This window comes from Antedon mediterranea, chromosome 10 (genome assembly GCF_964355755.1).
Source record: "Antedon mediterranea chromosome 10, ecAntMedi1.1, whole genome shotgun sequence".
NCBI lineage: Eukaryota > Metazoa > Echinodermata > Crinoidea > Comatulida > Antedonidae > Antedon > Antedon mediterranea.
The window spans coordinates 7,825,155-7,844,407 of record NC_092679.1 but is presented as its reverse complement, the minus strand read 5'-3'; the positions used below and the strand labels follow the sequence as shown (position 1 = coordinate 7,844,407).

Sequence of the window (19,253 nt, the reverse complement as noted above, 5' to 3'; positions counted from 1 at the left end):
TAGAAATAAGTCACTGAATTTTAATATCTTTTCGTATGTTAATACACTGTGCTCACGTGGACCCAATTTGGCGCGCGCCGCGCCAGTGAGCACACAGTGATATAAAATAGAAAAAAGTCACTAAATTATGATATCTTTTCGTGATTTAATACACTGTGCTCAAGTGGACCCAATTTGGCACCAATGGGAGCACAGGAAAATAGTCACATACAAAAACATCGAGAAAAATACTTCTGGAATTTAAAAATATTTCAAACTTGGTATATTTGTTCAATATCGGTTACTCCATCCGTAAACCAAAAGAAAAAATTGTTTCAAGCCACATCAGTGATTTTAATAACTTGTTGCGTTTGCTTAAGATAATACTTACGAAAAAAAACATACAATTCCGACACATATGTTAAACTCTAATAATGATTTTAACAAAAAAAAACCCGGTTAGGAATTCGATTTTCCCCTGTAAATTGAGCAACTTAAAGGCCAGGTGCGGGCAAAAAATTTATATTGATCATACATTCCAATAATTATCGATCTATAGTTTCCCCTATGTTTCATAATTTTTGGGATTTTATTTGTGTTACACAAGCTTGTTGAAAATAAGCACTTTCTTATCAGTGGGGGGATAGTTCAAATTACACAGTAAAATCTCTATTCTTTTGTACACAAATTTTGTAAATAGAGAGGCATTTTAAAAAGCTATGAAAAATAAACAGTGTGGTAAAAAATGTTATCAGATGACTAAATATAGGTAATATAACTCGAATATTACATTTCTGATATTTTTATTCAACTTCAAATTTTTATTTTCATGCTATAGCAAAAATTATCCACCGTATATCCACCATCTTTTTCCACCATCTAGGGAGTCACCAGACATGTTATTACATTAGGTTAACTACCTAACTACTGAAAAAAAGTCTTCCTGGTTTTTATGGAAGAATTTTGCCAAATTTTTTATTTGACCATATTAAGGGAAGTTCATGTTTTTTCGTCTCGATTTCTGTTACAAATATTTGATTTATGTACAATTAACCAAATATTATATTTAAAATTCATGCCTGTACCTGAGCTTTAAATTAAAAATATATCAAGAAATATATATTGAAATCAAGGAGTATTTTTTTTTTACAACAGAAATGTTTGTATGTTAATACACTGTGCTCCAGTGGATCCAATTTGGCGCCAGTGGAGCACAGGGAAATAGTCACATACAAAAACATCAAGAAAAAACACTTCTGGATTTCAAAAATATTTCAAACTTGGTATATAAGTTCAATATCGGTTACTCCATCCGTAATGCAAAAGAAAAATTAGTTTCAAGCCATATCAGTGATTTTAGTAATTTTCGTTCGTTTAAAATGTATATTTATGATAGAACATAGAATTCCAACACATTTTTTAAACTTTAAATTTTGATCGTCATAAAATAATTGTCCTACACATTTGAAATTTGGTAGTATACGTTCAATAGGTTACTACACGTTCAATATGTTACTACATAATTCATATTTTTAACATAATGTCTTTTTTTTAATCGCTAAAGTTTAAAAAAATGTGTTGGAATTGTATGTTCTTTCATAAGTATTTATCTTAGACAAACGCAAGTTATTAAAATCACTAATGTGGCTTGAAACTAATTTTTCTTTTGCATTACGGATGGAGTAACCGATATTGAACTTATATACCAAGTTTGAAATATTTTTGAATTCGATAAATATTTTTTCTAGAAGTTTTGTATGTGACTATTTCCCTGTGCTCCACTGGCGCCAAATTGGATCCACTGGAGCACAGTGTATTAACATACGAGCATTTCTTTTGTAAAAAAAAAATACTCCTTGATTTCAATATATATTTCTTGGTATATTTTTAATTTAAGTTGCTCAATTTACAGGGAAAAAATCGAATTCCTAACCGTTTTTTGTTGTTGTTGTCAAAATCATTATTAGAGTTTAACATAATATGTGTCGGAATTGTATGTTTTCCATAAGTATTATCTTAAGCGAACGCACGTTATTAAAATTACTGATGTGGCTTGTAACTATTTTTTCTTTTGGTTTACGGATGGAGTAACCGATATCGAACATGCCAAGTTTGAAATATTTTTTAATTCCAGAAGTATTTTTTCTCGATGTTTTTGTATGTGACTATTTCCCTGTGCTCCCATTGGTGCCAAATTGGGTCCACTTGAGCACAGTGTATTAACATACGAAAAGATATTAAAATTTAGTGACTTTTTTTCTATTTTATATTACTGTGCCCACTGGCGCGCGCGCCAAATTGGGTCCACGTAAGCACAGTGTATTAACATACGAAAAGATATTAAAATTCAGTGACTTATTTCTATTTTATATCACAGTGCTCCCCTGGCTCCAAATCGGGTCCACTTGAGCATAGTGTATATTAAATACGAAAATATATTAAAATTCAGTGACTTTTTCCATTTTATATCACTGTGCTCCACTGGCGCCAAATTGGGTCCACTTGAGCACAGTGTATTAACATACGAAAATATATTAACATTCAATGACTTATTTCTATTTTATATCACTGTGCTCTCCTGGCGCCAAATTGGGTCCACTTGAGCACAGTGTATTAACATACAAAAAGATATTAAAATTCAGTGACTTTTTTCTATTTTATATCACTGTGCTCCACTGGCTCCAAATTGGGTCCACTTGAGCACAGTGTATTAACATACGAAAAGATATTAAAATTCAGTGACTTTTTTCTATTTTATATCACTGTGCTCCTCTGGCTCCAAATTGTGTCCACTTGAGCACAGTGTATTAACATACGAAAAGATATTAAAATTTAGTGACTTATTTCTATTTTATATCACTGTGCTCCACTGGCTCCAAATTGGGTCCACTTGAGCACAGTGTATTAACATACAAAAAGATATTAAAATTCAGTGACTTATTTCTATTTTATATCACTGTGTTCCCCTGGCTCCAAATTGGGTCCACTTGAGCACAGTGTATTAACATACGAAAAGATATTAAAATTTAGTGACTTTTTTCTATTTTATATTACTGTGCTCACTGGCGCGCGCGCCAACTTGGGTCCACGTAAGCACAGTGTATTAACATACGAAAAGATATTAAAATTCAGTGACTTTTTTCTATTTTATATCACTGTGCTCCCCTGGCTCCAAATTGTGTCCACTTGAGCACAGTGTATTAACATACGAAAAGATATTAAAATTTAGTGACTTATTTATATTTTATATCACTGTGCTCCACTGGCTCCAAATTGGGTCCACTTGAGCACAGTGTATTAACATACGAAAAGATATTAAAATTCAGTGACTTATTTCTATTTTATATCACTGTGCTCCCCTAGCTCCAAATTGGGTTGGGTCCACTTGAGCACAGTGTATTAACATACGAAAAGATATTAAAATTCAGTGACTTAATTATTTCTATTTTATATCACTGTGCTCCCCTGGCTCCAAATTGGGTCCACTTGAGCACAGTGTATTAACATATGAAAAGATATTAAAATTTAGTGACTTTTTTCTATTTTATATTACTGTGCTCACTGGCGCGCGCGCCAACTTGGGTCCACGTAAGCACAGTGTATTAACATACGAAAAGATATTAAAATTCAGTGACTTATTTCTATTTTATATCACAGTGCTCCCCTGGCTCCAAATCGGGTCCACTTGAGCATAGTGTATATTAAATACGAAAAGATATTAAAATTCAGTGACTTTTTCCATTTTATATCACTGTGCTCCACTGGCGCCAAATTGGGTCCACTTGAGCACAGTGTATTAACATACGAAAATATATTAACATTCAATGACTTATTTCTATTTTATATCACTGTGCTCTCCTGGCGCCAAATTGGGTCCACTTGAGCACAGTGTATTAACATACAAAAAGATATTAAAATTCAGTGACTTTTTTCTATTTTATATCACTGTGCTCCACTGGCTCCAAATTGGGTCCACTTGAGCACAGTGTATTAACATACGAAAAGATATTAAAATTCAGTGACTTTTTTCTATTTTATATCACTGTGCTCGTCTGGATCCAAATTGTGTCCACTTGAGCACAGTGTATTAACATACGAAAAGATATTAAATGCGAAATGACGCTCTGAATATACCTCCCTCTATTTCGGTTTTTTTTTTCATCTTTTGTTAAGGGTCATGTCAAAAGTTATAAATTAAAGGTCGGATCAGAATCAGATTTGTATTTGATTCAGGTTTTTCGAGAGCGAGATGTTGTTTAAGTTGTGTATTCTAACAATTAACCCTACCATAATATCTTCAGTATGAGATGTAGCTGTGTAAAATTATTAATTTATAGTCTAGTCATATTGCTTGTAGTTTTACAATTTGTACATTGGATAATGCTTTCTTTGCTTGACGAAAAGACAACGAAGCGCCAGGCCCAGACATGGTCTGGTAAACTTCACCGAAGTCTTTTAACATTGCAGGAGAAACGGCAGTCTGAAACTAAGATTGACTGGAGTGGACAATACAAAATTCATCAACATTATGATGTTTCACACTACAGAGAATCAACCAGTACTATAGCAAATGATGATTTAACGATTGTTACACAATGTTCAGTAAATCATCTATATCATTTAATTGAATTATCTGAAGAATGGGAAGGTCCAATTTCTGTTGCAGTTTTTACAACTGAAGATCAAATACAAATTGCTGATTCTGCTATTTTAATTTTACATGAATGTTTCCAAAAAATTCGGACTAATGTTGCATTTCATCTAGTATATCCATTCACATTTCATGAAATTAATGAAAACCGACAACAAATTCTTGAAATGTTTGATGTTCCGTGCAAGAATATTATGCAGGTCCTCAAAAATCATAATTTATTAACGCAAAATTATGATTTTTCAGGAATTGCATACCCAAATAATTTGCTGAGAAATGTCGCTCGTGTTGGAGTACAATCAACTTTTATTTTTGTAATAGACATCGATATGATTCCAAGTAAACATTTACGTGCAGATTTCTTAAGTTTTATTCAAAGAACTAGTTCATCAGGAAGTATTACTAATAATAATGCGGTGTATGTAGTTCCAGCGTTTGAACTTTTTGATAGTTTCAATAATATACCAACTACAAAACAAGAAATATTAGACAATTTTGATGATGGTGTTAGACCTTTTTATATTGAAGTTTGTCAAAAGTGTCAATACCCTACAGATTATAAAAATTGGTGTAAAATAAAGGTAATTTACCATTGCTGTGGATTTAATATAAACATAGGTAAAAACCAGAAAATACTTGAAAAAAAAACAATGCTCCTGTTAGATAAACTTGAATTGAAGTGTCAATTTAAATTGTATTAAATATTATGTATAAAATAATTAATAAATCAATACAAATAATTTCAATATTAAATTTTATTTAGAAATTATATAGTAAACGTCTTTTAATTCGTAATACAAATAACAATTTAAAAAGAACAAAAATTGTAGAAAGTATTTCTTTTTCTCATTGAAAACTCAAAGCCTAGTTAAATTTTATTCCCATTTGTAACAAAGCAAATAATTGGTCAATTTATATTGTCAAATCAATGATAGAGTTTTTACTATTGTTTTTATATTACAGCCTACTGAAGGACTTAATGTTGCATATAGTCGCAATTGGGTTGATCCATGGGAACCGTTTTACATCAGTAGTAATGATGTACCATTGTATGACGAACGGTTTAAACAGTATGGTTTTAATCGCATTAGTCAAGTAAGTTTTTGTTTACAGTATTTTTATCAAATTTAATCTCAGAAATGTTTGTGGTTTGAATATTTTTTAATAATAAAATCACTAAACATTTTTTAGGCTGTCCAAAATAAGACCATTTTTGTTTAATTCTTAGGATTTAAAAAAAAAATAATAGCTATGGTGTAAATTATTTTGAATATAATACTTTTTTTGTCTTCAATTTTTAGGTGTGTGAGTTACACGTAGCAGGTTACACATTTTCTGTACTTGATAATGCTTTCGTTCTTCACAAAGGGTATAAAACAAAAACAGGATTTCATTCAAATAAAGATAAAGAAAACCTAAAAAACAAGTATTTATTCCGTCAATTTAAAGAAGCATTATTGATAAAATATCCAGAAAGTAGTAGGCGTTGCTGAAGTTTGACAACAGAGGCCATCTCACTGACGATTTATATATGTTCAACTAGAAGGATCAATTTTTAATAAAGTTACATTTAAAAAACAAATTACTAAAGTATACAATAGAGATAATAAGATGTAGCATGGAGCTATAAAATATAATATTTATAATTCTAATTCTAGTAAAGCTCCAAAGATGTAGTGACCTAACAAACCTTGAATAAAGAACATTCTTAAGAAGATTCTTCTATCTATTCTATTGTTTTGGTGTCAAATTTAGTTATCATTGATACAATAAGGGGCTGAACTTTATTAGTTTTTACTATTTTTTGCCCTTCTCGTGATATATTATATTTGTATTTATGTTTACCATGTTTATGATTGATTTTCGGTAAAACAAATATTTTTTAATTTATATGTGCTTATACTTTTGAAGAACCATTAGAACATTCCTAACTCGTATATATAGAAAATGATATTTCTATTCAGTTGTATTCAATTGTTTTTTAAATATTATAATATATTATTATATATTTTTAAAAAACATAAAGAAAAACTCTTTATGCTTGAGGTTTTTTTTTTGCTAAAATTATTTTTACACACGAGACTCTATGAGGGCGCTTGCCATATGGTTTTGTTTTGTGATGCGTGAAGGATCGGAGGAAGAGATTGGAATCGGCGAAGAAGATGGTTGGTTTTTAATTTTCACACTAATTTTTCTACTAATATTTATTGCAATGACTTTGAAATTATACTGAGAAAGTATTCCTCGTTTGTTTCTAAATATTCTATTCAGTATTTAGAATAATGAAGGCTTACATAGTATCGGTTTTTGTTTGCATTTTACTGTTTTTCAATATAAATGTTCCGTTTTGCGCTGCCTCTCGGAAGGGGTCAGCCTCACGAGACGGCTGGCGTTCGAAAATAGGAGATGATGCTCGTGATCCAGGCCTAGGGCCTAGCCTAGGCGGCTCATGCCAATTCCAAGAAAGGGCAATCGTGGATGTAGAAGAAAATAAAATTATTCGTACAAAAGATTCCATAGATAAGGGAGCGTGTTTCGCTGATGCTATTGTTGTCAGATCAATTGATGAATGTTCTGACAAATGCTGTAGTTATTCCGGAGGTTGTAATGCGCAGTGCGATACAACTATTTTTGTTCATGAACCTGAAGACGAGGTTAATTGTTTTCTATTTGTATGTGGGAATGGCCACGGCAAATGTGAATTCTCACACCATACGGGTTACACGACAACAAAGCTATCAAACAGACGTAAAAAAATCGATTCGCATGTAGATAAACCATTAACCACTTTGACTGCCTTTCAACAAACTTCGACATATCCTCCACCTACAACGACTAGAAAAGCTTTACCCATGTTGACTACTCAGACATTGGCAACCACAAAAGAGGAAGAAATTAGTCGTCAAGGTCCTCCTCAAAAGGAAATGCCAGAAGACACCAAGATTTCAGGTAATTAAAAATACTGGTCCTTGCTACCCATATATTGAATTTTATTTCTGTCCTCATGATAAAAAATATTAGCAGTCGATAAGGCTCAATGTATGGTATTATATAAAAGAAATTTGCAACGAATATCAAATCTTGCTAAAACAATAACATCTCCATTTGATTATGAGGCCTAAATTGTTTATTTTTATTTCAATTGTAGGATGTGAACACCATCAATTCCAGTGTGCTGATAGTGGAGAATGTTTTGTATTTGAGTATGTCTGTGATGGCATCATTGACTGCAAAGACAACTCTGATGAAACTGACTGTGGTGGCTATGGTAATTACATGTTTCATTATATTAGTGTAGAGTACTTAAATTTGTGTATACAATTAAGTTTACAGTGAGATTCAAATGGTTCATTAACTCGTATGTGTCAATGGTGTCCTCTGATGAAATAGGAGAGACTGATGGACTTTAGAATAATGATTCTCTGACACAGTAGTCCTCACTAATCTTAATATGTTTTTTTAGGCTGCAATTTTCCTTTTTAATGTCTCAATACAAAATAAGCAATTATTTGAGAGCTTACCAGTATCTACTTTAAGTCCCAACAACCCAAAAATACAAAATACCTAGTTATGACGCTCCTTATTCTTACACTGTAAGCCACACTGGGCAAGTAAAACATGTTAATGCTAATGTTTTGTATATTAAAAGTTTTACTGGGAAAGATTAATATAGTTTGTGAGTACCTTTACTAGGGAAACATGCTGAAAACAGTAAAGAGTATCTGAACTGAAGCTTTCTAATTTATTTAATTATGTTATACTAGCCTACATGTAACTGTTTTTTCTGTAGTGTATTGTATGTAATTGTCACTTTTCCTTTCTGAATAAACAGCTACAACCGTTGATATTATTACTCCTGCCCCAATTACCCATCAGTCTAACAACTTGAAAGTTTCAAAAGCACCAGGCCTGTCTTCACAGGATATTGCACCAGAAAGTAAGAAAGACTTCACTTCTACGCATGTGGCTTCCGGTGGGGTGAAGAAGGAAAGGGTGGAGGGAATAGATGATGGGTTTAGTTTACCAGATTCTGATAAAAAAAAATATGACCCTGGCCTAACTCAACAACTTCATAGTAAAGGTCATGAAGGAAATGAGGATGATTTGACCTTGAATGACTTACAAAAAGATTTGAATGCTCTGTCAGGGAAAAATGTAGGTAAGGACAGGAAGGATCAGAACGATGACTTTAAAAATGAAAATCAGAAGGCAAAAGATAAACCTGTGGACTATGATGGAATTGAAGATTATGAGAGCAGCAAGATATGGGGATATGATGAGGAGGAGGACATCGAGAATCAGAAACCTCAAGATTTATATGACACTAAATATGAAGACGACGAGCATGAGGAGGAAAAAGAGTCTTTGAAAAGTAGAGGGAAAAACAGACAAGATTTTGATTACCCAGCATATGAGAAATCTTTAGAAAACAACAGAAAACAAGATGGTTATGATTCACAACCAATCGATGGCTACAAGAAAAAAGTCTATCCTGAAGGTATGAGAGAAAACCCAAGTTCAGTAGAGCGCGGCGAAATGAGTTACAATTCAGAAGAAAATCTAGATGACAGACCAGTGTACAAAGCTGTAGGACGCAAACCAGATAAAGTTCTTCAACATTCAAGAAAAAATGGCCGTCCAAAATTTGAAGATGGCAGTTATCATAGCAATGGTAATCCCAGGGTGATATCACTGGAAAACACGGATAAAGAAAGATTAGGAGGTTCCCAAAAAAGTGACAAGGAGCACAGAAATTTACCTTCTGAGAAATTGCAGGATGATGGACCTAAAGAAGACTGGAATGACAAGATTACAGAAACGGCTGGTTCTAGCAAAGAATTGATGAGAGATAAAGGAGAGAAGTGGTTGCAGCCACCGCTAGAAAGTGGTCCAAACGATGATGGATACCAGCATAGAGGTCAAATAGACAACACTCCAGATGGTGAAATGCTGGACAAAGAGGTTAATTCTCGTAACAGAAATCGTGGTTGGCCAGAAAATGCTGATGTTGACCGGCAACAAACCCAAATGAAGGACCACGAAGATTATATTCATCAAAAGAAACCGAAGACTGGTGGCGAACACGATGGACAATCAAATGTACCCTCAAGAAACTACATTAATAAATGGGAGGATAGACAAAGAAGGCCAGACCACCAACCAAAATATCATCACCAACAAGCAGTACCTGACTGGTATAACGATCGAGGCAGAAGACCAGATTATCCTTACAGGGAGTATGATTATATTGGACGCGGAGAGAATCCACGACAGTTTTGGAACCAGTATCGAAATGACCAATTCAAACAACCACATCGAGTTGTCAGTGGAAACAATGCAGGTATCGTGATAGGTGTTTTGATATCTCATTGTTTCGGCTGGTTGTTGTTTTGAAGCAGTCAATGTGTGCATGCTTTGTTACACCTGAGGATTGGTAAGTTTCCTCAAGTCCTGTTAAGTTCACCCTTCATTTCAGCATTCTTTAAAGAGATATTGTTCACTATGACATCTCTTTGTATGAATGCAAGATGTAAGTCTACAGCTTTATTGGTTTCATCCTTGTCTTTCAGTAACAAATTATTTATAATGGTAACATTGGGATATCCAAGTGGATGACATTTTTAGAACCCAAAAATCAAAGAATCTACAAAAATTCCACCTATTCTTTTTTTTGGTTAAAAAACACCATATCTAAACAAAATTCATTTTGTACACAAGATTATTGTAAAATATGATTGTTTGGTATATTTATTGTGAAACATGATCGTCTTGAAATCTTTTTGTGCATAGTTTGACTTCATCATTATGTTTTGTTTTTCACATTTGTTTTTTACAGATCATATATTAAATGGATGTCTCATGCTGTCTAGCTTAAATACTGTATTTTTATCGTATGTTAAAAAGTGTCTTTCAAAATAGTAGCATGTTTTTTGTTATTGCATGTTTTACTTGAGTATAAACAATGTTTCATTCTCTCCTGGTGTTACTAATGTGATTTTATTTTTTATGTATTGGACCACTCTCATTCTTCGAGTAGATCATTGTGTACAAAGGATTTGTATCGTTGATTTTTTCTTGATTTTTGAGTGATTTTTATTGCGTGGAATACATTGAAGACACATGATAAATGTTTTTGTTTGTATTTTGCTTTCAAAATGCATGATGCTTTGCTTACTATAACATGATGCTTGTTGTCTGTATGTGTGCATATACTTATTTCTATGTATGTTTTTCTCATTAGTTTCAGCGTATTTTTATAATAACTCATAGGTTGATTATAATGCATGAATGTTCTTTGAAATGAACATACTTGAAATCAATCAGTAACATTTTATATTAATAATGTTCAAAATTTAGTGCACAATATCCTGCACTGTATATTATACTTTTTTACACATCAAAAGACATACATATCACTAGATGATCTAGAATAAAGTTAAACTATTACCTAACAAAAGCTTTACAAATCAAATGCCACACCTAGACAATTCACATGTGTTTACAAGGTTCTAGCCATTCAGGCCTGCATGCGGTGAGGAGATAAATAATAATAATTTTTTGTCTAAACAAACTCTCTCACAATAATACAACAGATACTCCAACTGTTGAGTATTAAACGAAACATTGTTTCAATAAATTTGTAATGTTTTTGTTATATATTATTATTTAAAAAAACTGTTTCATATGATTATGATAATATCATTTCTTTAATTTCAAAATAACTTTTTTTATTTTAACATAACTGAATTATAATAATGTTTGTTTGTGTTATAGATTTATACCAACCGTTGAGTATTAATGATGATTATGATAATATCGCATCATTTGATGATGAAATCAATGATGACACAGATGACTACACAACTACAAAACAATCTACTTCGGCTTATGAAGGTAAAACATAATTCCATTAATTCTTTGAAAATTCCATGATTCAAGTCATGGTTTTTTGTTTTAGCATGGAGGTATAAATGTATACCTTATTTTTGTGTTTTGTCTACTGTATTCAAATGTAAAAATATCATGGTATTCAGTAACAATTATATAATGCAAAACAATCAAAATCTGCTTATTGTGTACCTCCTAATGTCAAAGGTCATACTGTAACTGTGCATTGATAAAATCAATATAGCTGTAGTTGATGTTGTAATTGACTTGTTGAAAATGGTGAATTGATATACACACAATGTTATGATTTAATATACTACTACAGGTGTACACTGTAGCATCAATGTGTTATAATAATGAGTTACGTGTTATAACAAACACAAGACTCCATGTCAATTTATTTGAAACTATTCAAACTCAAAGTGCATGGAGATGACTTGTTTTTTTGTAATGGTCTGTTGTTACTTTAGTTAACTGCATTCTAGGATGACAACATTTAATGTTGCTTATAATTATTTTATCTTTTAGTTGAAAAAACTACTGTTAAACCAATGACGACAAAATCTATTGTCAGCCCAACAAATAAATCTTTCACTGAAATATCTGGAAATATTACCGCATCTCCAAAGAAAACTGTTGCAAATAATAGCAATAATAAAAATGGATCCAGTCACTCAACATTGTTCAAGAAGAAATCAAGTGTCCCAGATAAGTCACTGACCAGCGCAATTCTGCCGTTGGCATTTGGTCTTCTTATAACGGTGCTTTTGCTTCTATTGGTTGGATGTCGGTTGCGGCAAGTAAATCGTAGACTTCGTTATGGACGTTTGAAAACCAACGTTGCGGAAGCTGATTATCTAATAAACGGAATGTATCTGTAAATAACATGCAAATGAAATACTTACAATTACAACTCTCCCAATACTGGACTCTCTAAAAACCGGAAATTCTCCCAAAACCAGACTTTTCTTGAGCTCCAAACGTTCCCACATTCTTTTTTTACAATTAAAACATTTTCTGGAAAACTAGACATATTATGCCAGCCCAAGGGGTGTCTTGTATAGGGAGAGTTGATAATACTGTAATTCATACTACCTACAAGTTGATACTTAAGTACAGTAATATTTGGTATTCTATGTAAGTATGTACTCTTTACCAGGTGACATGTATCCCTAAAATGTTCATTTTATTAAATCTCATAGTTTCAATGTAGATCCTATCCTATTTGTTCTTTTAATTTATTTTCTGGTGCAAGATATGGTGAAAAAACACCTTTTAAAATATTGTTGGTTTTATTATTTCCCTGTCATACTTAGTACTGAATAGTTGACATAAATCAAAAGTATTGTCTAATTTGAATCACACATTTATTCTGTAAACAATCCAAGATTTTTATTTAATGACTTTAAACATAAGCATATAATACATATCATTATTATTAATATTATAATATTTATATTATAATAATTATAATTTACATATTTCATAACAGATGATAATTAAATTCACAGAAAATAATTATGTAAAAAGTCAATCTGATAAAGTAATTAAGAAAATGTATTTACAATGTTGTAATATAATTAATAGTGGTTGTGGAATTCTATTTACGGTATTTTATTGTGCAATTTTAATTTTTTCTACAGGTTTATTTGTTGCCTTGTAATGTGAGTACTAAAGCTCTGTCTACACTATCAGACTAGTTCGACAAAAAGTGTGATGTGCCCAAGTATGGTAGTGCATAAAGTTTGGTAGTGTAGACAGAGCTTAAAATTGAGTATCCAGATTGAAGAAACAATTAAACTCCAAATAATCTATTTAACTGTTAGTACACAGAGATGGACAACAAGGTTCAGGGCACTTACAGTACTCGTACTTAAGTACCCTACTTAAAGCAATTTGTAGACAAAATAATTATATTTATATTTGTTATTTATTTATCTATTTAATATGGATTTGTATGTATGTTTGTTTAGCGCACAAAAAGTGCTTATTCCTAGTTAAATGTATTAAGATAACATAAATCTTATTGTTTGTATATTATTTAGTTCAACTACATTTCTATGTAACACACTTCCTTTTATGTACATGTTGGTTAGTTATGTCTCTAGAAGAATGGTGTATTTATTAACATATAAAAACTGCTATTTTTTACACTTTCCTATCGCATTCACAAACAGTATTCTGTGTATTCTAGAATAGTGTACTTCCAAAAAAGAAATATATTATTTATATAGATGTACTAATACTGTAGTATAAAGGACGTTTGTATAAATCAATAAAGCACATGTTATAAACTATAAAACAAGCGATTGTTATTTATATTGCTTCAAGAAAATATTGATTTCTGGAATAAATTGGATAAATCAATGTTCATAAAAGTTGGTGAATACAAGTAGATCATTGTTATTTATTTTACATGTTCTACATCCACCTGAGTTGACCTCCTCTTATATTATACTTTGTGCATCCTTTCATTTCTGATACGCCTGGTTAGTAAAACTACTTTCCATGTCAACTCCACCATATTCACAGAAACTTGTCGGAGTGTATATTTCAATCGTATTTTGTGTAACCACGACATGAGGTGTTTTCCTTCAAAGAGAACAAATATATATTGCGTTGCAATGAAATATGAATTTATAGAATTTAACATTGGTATAAAAAGAATGGGTTTTGAATAGCCTCTCTATAGCTTCGGAGACTTTTTCGTTCTCATATCTTGCGTATTATTTTAAGTAAGAACTTACTTTCCAAATTGTTCTCCTTCTTCTAACGTTTCTGGAAGATCTTTCTTGAGTGTTTCTGGAAGCAGTAGTGAAAGAAGGCCAGCAGATATTGACATTAAGCTGAAGATCATGAGGGGAAGAGGGGGCCATAATTTACCAATCTCTAAAATGATGGGTGCAAGAATTCCCCCAACACGAGCAGACATCGATGATATCCCCATACCTGCACTCCTGTACATAAAACAATATATTCTATAAATCAAATTGTAGTTAAATACAGTCGGTTACAAATCATTTATTTATTAAAGATGCAAGTTAATCACTTCGGTGGAATAAAAAAACGGACACAAATAATGTTTTTACTTAGGCCTATAAAAAGACAAAATAAACTGTTAAATTCAGTTTTTTTTCAGTTAATTTGCTTTAAATTACACTTTTTTCAAGTAATATTTTTTTTCATCCAAAGTGAATATTGAGTATATTATGTGACATTAAAATGGCATATCAACAAAAACATTTTTAAAACAATTATTTTAGGGGCACAATATATCTTTAATTACTTAATTAATCTTTAAGTTGGTGACGAAATGATTGAAACGGCACGTGCGTTCAAACGCTTGTGATATACATATTAAGCTCTGTGATGTGCCCATATATTTACCTTTACCTTTATATAGACATGATGATGTCATATTACTACCATATTTGGACACATCACACTTTTTTTTTGTCAAACTAGTTTGATAAAGTAGACAGAGCTTTAGTTTATGAACTGTACAATACATACCTTACTGGAGTTGGGTAAAGCTCGGCAGAAAATACATAGATAATGGCGAATGAAGCAGCGATACCAAATTTTCCAATTAAGGATACAGTAGTTCTACCCCAGCCATAAGCTGCAATGAAAAGAGCAAATATAAATCATATTTTAGCGACACCTTTCTTAATTACCCTCTTAATTTACATCAAAGTGTCCTCAACAATTCCCACCGTCTTCTACAATTCCCACCGTCTTCTCACGGAATCCTCGTGATTGATATTGTCCCTCACTCGAAACAAATGATATGTCTCCTTTTGTATCAAACTTTTTAATTCATGTCGTTCATTAAAAGTGAAATGTGTTCAGAAATGTCCAAATTGTCGCGAATGTGTGGCTACTATTGCACTTAAGTTACTTGATGAATAGAAAATGTTTATACTACTCACGGACCCATACCGTTGTAAAGCAAGCAACACCACCCAATACCATGGATGCACAAAGTATTGGCCGCCGCCCATACGTCTCTATCGCAGGAGTAGCTATTATAAACGCTGGAACCTCAACAGCACCAGATAATACAAAGGCAAGATAGTCTCTACCACCAAGACTAGCCGTACCCAAAGACAGACCATAATATACTAGGCTGTTCACCATCCTACAACAAATCAAATGAAACGCAAATCAAAACTTCCTCAGACTATTAAGACCTTTCAACTGACCGTGTTCTTGTCGTAGTTGTAATTCATTTAAAGTATTTACATGCCTATTTAATATTAGTGTATATAGGCCTACAGAAAGGAGTGATTACAGCATTTAGTTACTAAGTACATGCATTTCAAAGAAACTAATTAAGGATTCCCATTTCCCAACAAAAGCAATCTTTTATGTTAAAAGTATAACGATTTCGTATATACACATTTTTTTTTTCGAAATCGAACAATGACGTAATTATATTTACCAATTATAATTGATGTTGATTGTCTTCTTTCTCATATTTGAAGTTCGAAATAAGTCGAAAATAGAGTACGTTACGTCATTTTGTTTTTCTACCTAAACAGATCACAATGGAAAAAGTAAAAACGTTTTTAAAGAAACGTATTTTATTATATATAGGCCTATTATATATGTGTATTTTGTAAAATTGTAAGCCTGGTAGATGCAAAAATGATCTATTTTCCAACGGTCTTTTCCTACACTTTTGATACTTCGTCATACTGGCCGTCCGAAACGCCTACCTTAAATCATAATTATTCTTATTTTGTCTCGATGTTCTTATTGTAAGCGCTATTGTCAAGTAAAATTGAGGACTAAAATGTTATCCCATAGTTTCATTTTGTACACTAGGCCCTCACTAATAAAATAATCAGTGTTACCAGTTCTTTTTCTTCGTCCAGAATATCTTTCGGAAGATCGACCTTGTTGACCTTTGCCCATTTCTGCATAATCTTCTCTGCTTCGTCGAATCGATTTTGGGATATTAACCATCTTGCAGACTCCGGAATAATACTGAAAACAAAGAAATAAATTACGTAAAACTGAAAATTTTACTGATTTTAACGTCGAGAGTCAATTATATGGGGTGCCATTCAAGGCAATTTACAGTTTGATGTTTGACAATAAAGTGTGTCGTATTGTTGTTATGAATGTAATTTTACATTCCCCTAAACTGCGCCCCGTAATTTTTTTACACGTGACAATAGGATTGATTGACTTACGGAAAAGCAAAAAGGTAGAATATATTTGGCACTGATATGGCAACCTGCAACCAACGCCAATCCCGAATAAGATACGCCAGAAGACCACAAATCATAATTCCCAAAGCTACGTAGAAGTTTAAAACAATTCCAACAAATGTACGTTTTGATGGTCCAACAATTTCAGTAGCTGAAATGTATAAATAAAGTTGATGTTTAAATAAAAAAGACTTTGTTCAAAATGATGTTTCGGCATTTTAACAAAACGTAACAGTAAGTTAAGTCCATACTGCAGACTTGAGTTTGCTCAAGTTTGAAAACCAAAGTTTGCTAGTAGACTTATGCAAACGGGTTTTCTGCAGTTTACCAGTTTCCCAACTGGTCTATATTAGCAAACTTTAGACAACTTTTCCTAACAAAATAGGAGTTTGCTCGAGTTTGCAAACTAATATTTGCTATTGTAGAATTAATGCAAACATGTTTTCTGCAGTTTGCCGAAGTTTGTCAACTGGTCTACATTAGCAAACTTTGGAAAACTTCTCGTGACAAAGTAAGAGTTTGGTCGAGTTCGCGAACAAAGGTTTGCCAGTGTAGTCTAGTTGACGGAATTAAAATATCTAAAAATAATATATATAATAGGCCTATTTAATTTAATATATTAATGCTCAATGGGAATTTGAAAAAAAATTGAGGTTACTGATAGGGAAATATGTTATTAATATAATATCTTATTTATTTCATTCTTTTCAGCAAAAACTGAAAATACAATTGTGAACATCTTTTTGTTTCTTAAAATAGAAAACATTTGAACTTACAGAGGGTAAAAGCCATCAGATAAATGCCAATATTAGCACAACCCATCATAGTTCTCAAGCTAACAAACCACCAGTAGGTAGGAGCGAACGCTACCGAAAAGCTGAGAAGAAGTGTTATCGTAATGCAGAGGAACATTGTTGTCTTGCGACCGATACTAAAAACAAAGATAGAATATTATTTAAGTTTCGCATATAAAGCTAATTGGATACTGACATTTTAAAATACAGCCTAAAGCCTGAGTTTCATACTAGGACGAAAACACATCAGTGAAAATTAATTTGACCAATCACAGGCGATGGACCGTGCAAACACTCGCTTGTGATTGGTCAACTCCCGTCCTAGTAGGAACCAAGCTTTTACTAAGCAGTGGGAGACGACATTCGACCATTACATTGTACTCTTCCCTTATAAAACAATTGTTTTAAAAAAAATGATGTAAACTTACTAATCAGCAAGAGTTCCGAATATTAATGAACCAACCAAAAGACCACCAAAATAAATTGACTGTGCCAGAGATCCTTTGGATCCGTCGTCGCAGACTAGGTCAAACTTTATAAAACAAAATTTAAACAATTTAATCAATAATTGGTTGTATGTAGCAAGAGTGTATGGATACTATATTCGTGATAGTGAAATAGGGTATACATGCCTAAGCTTGATGTAATTCGTTAACACTAAGACCCAAAGAAACACCAAGTAAAACGATTTGACTTGAGTCATGTGTCTCTTTTTGTCAATTTACAGTAGAACCCCAGTAGAATTAAGGGACATCTTCGTGCCTTTAATGATTGTCCCCTGTTGTATAGGGCGTTAAACATAATATATTGCCCCTCATTCGTTTCACGGGAAAGAGTCTCCCGAATAGGAGCTTTCCAATACTTACATCTTCTATAATGGTTGACGAGTACTGACTATGATCATATTCCCAGCCGTCTTCGCATTCCTCTAAACTTGGATCAGACAGATTACATCGTACAGTATCCACATCAAAATCCGAATACTTAACCACACATCGTCTACAATAATCCTCCCGTAAGTTAGTTTCGTCACTGTCTGGAGGAATTGTTGCGTTGTACTTCAATACATTACATGTTGCTTCGTCAATATCACCTACCCATTGGCTACAGTTTTGAGGTAGAAGATCGGGTGTTTTACACCAGTGATCAATAGACGGTGAATAGAAAACTTGAACAACTTGATGAAACATTGTGGTTGTACCCAATAAGGCAATTATGAAATAGATTCGTTTCTGATATAAACCAAATTCCCCGAGATGGTTTATCAGAATCTCATCGAACTTCATGATTCTACAAGTTTTTCCAAACAACTTCAAAATTTAAATTTCTACTCAACTGTCAGGTTAGATCCTGTTTTCTTCTTAATCTTTCTTATAGACTGATGCGCTGGGCGGCGTTCTCTATTATCGGACCTTGCACCATTAACGTCTGTATATTTACAACGATGTTATTTTAGTTTGATGTGCTTAGGATTTGAGCGATAATTATGGTAATTTGGTATCGCTCAGGCTTAGAATTTAACCCATTTTTCACCCGTTATCGCTCTATAATCTCCAATGACGATGCTATAAGTTTGTTTATTTTGATAAACTTTAGTGGAGATTTAGCTTAATCTCCTAAAGTGTTTACACAAGCAATGATGACGTGCAAGGTAAACATAAACTGATAAAAAATGAGTCTGGACTTCAGTATGTAAGTACGACTCTCTCTGCAGTTACAGTG

General features: G+C 32.6%; 3 protein-coding genes across 3 annotated transcripts; 2 read left to right on the top strand and 1 right to left on the bottom strand.

Annotated features, from left to right (window-relative positions):
* The first annotated feature begins 4,211 nt into the window (after nucleotides 1-4,211).
* Nucleotides 4,212-6,345, top strand: LOC140060063 (beta-1,4-glucuronyltransferase 1-like). The gene is made up of 3 exons (XM_072106116.1): nucleotides 4,212-5,211; nucleotides 5,594-5,725; nucleotides 5,932-6,345. Exons 1-3 carry the CDS (start codon nucleotides 4,282-4,284, stop codon nucleotides 6,121-6,123), a joined length of 1,254 nt encoding a protein of 417 aa, XP_071962217.1. The 5' UTR covers nucleotides 4,212-4,281; the 3' UTR covers nucleotides 6,124-6,345.
* Nucleotides 6,346-6,759: 414 nt separating this feature from the next.
* On the top strand, nucleotides 6,760-13,993 carry LOC140060058 (uncharacterized). The gene is made up of 5 exons (XM_072106106.1): nucleotides 6,760-7,579; nucleotides 7,779-7,898; nucleotides 8,463-9,971; nucleotides 11,405-11,524; nucleotides 12,047-13,993. The coding sequence occupies exons 1-5, from the start codon at nucleotides 6,913-6,915 to the stop codon at nucleotides 12,397-12,399; spliced, it is 2,769 nt and encodes a 922-aa protein (XP_071962207.1). The 5' UTR covers nucleotides 6,760-6,912; the 3' UTR covers nucleotides 12,400-13,993.
* Nucleotides 13,994-14,237: 244 nt separating this feature from the next.
* LOC140060958 (organic cation transporter protein-like) lies at nucleotides 14,238-18,817 on the bottom strand. Its single transcript, XM_072107335.1, has 9 exons — nucleotides 18,398-18,817; nucleotides 17,960-18,063; nucleotides 17,514-17,668; nucleotides 16,720-16,888; nucleotides 16,378-16,510; nucleotides 15,963-16,054; nucleotides 15,451-15,659; nucleotides 15,032-15,140; nucleotides 14,238-14,475 (listed from the first exon to the last, which is right to left on the bottom strand). Exons 1-9 carry the CDS (start codon nucleotides 18,815-18,817, stop codon nucleotides 14,262-14,264), a joined length of 1,605 nt encoding a protein of 534 aa, XP_071963436.1. The 3' UTR covers nucleotides 14,238-14,261.
* Between the last annotated feature and the right edge of the window lie 436 nt (nucleotides 18,818-19,253).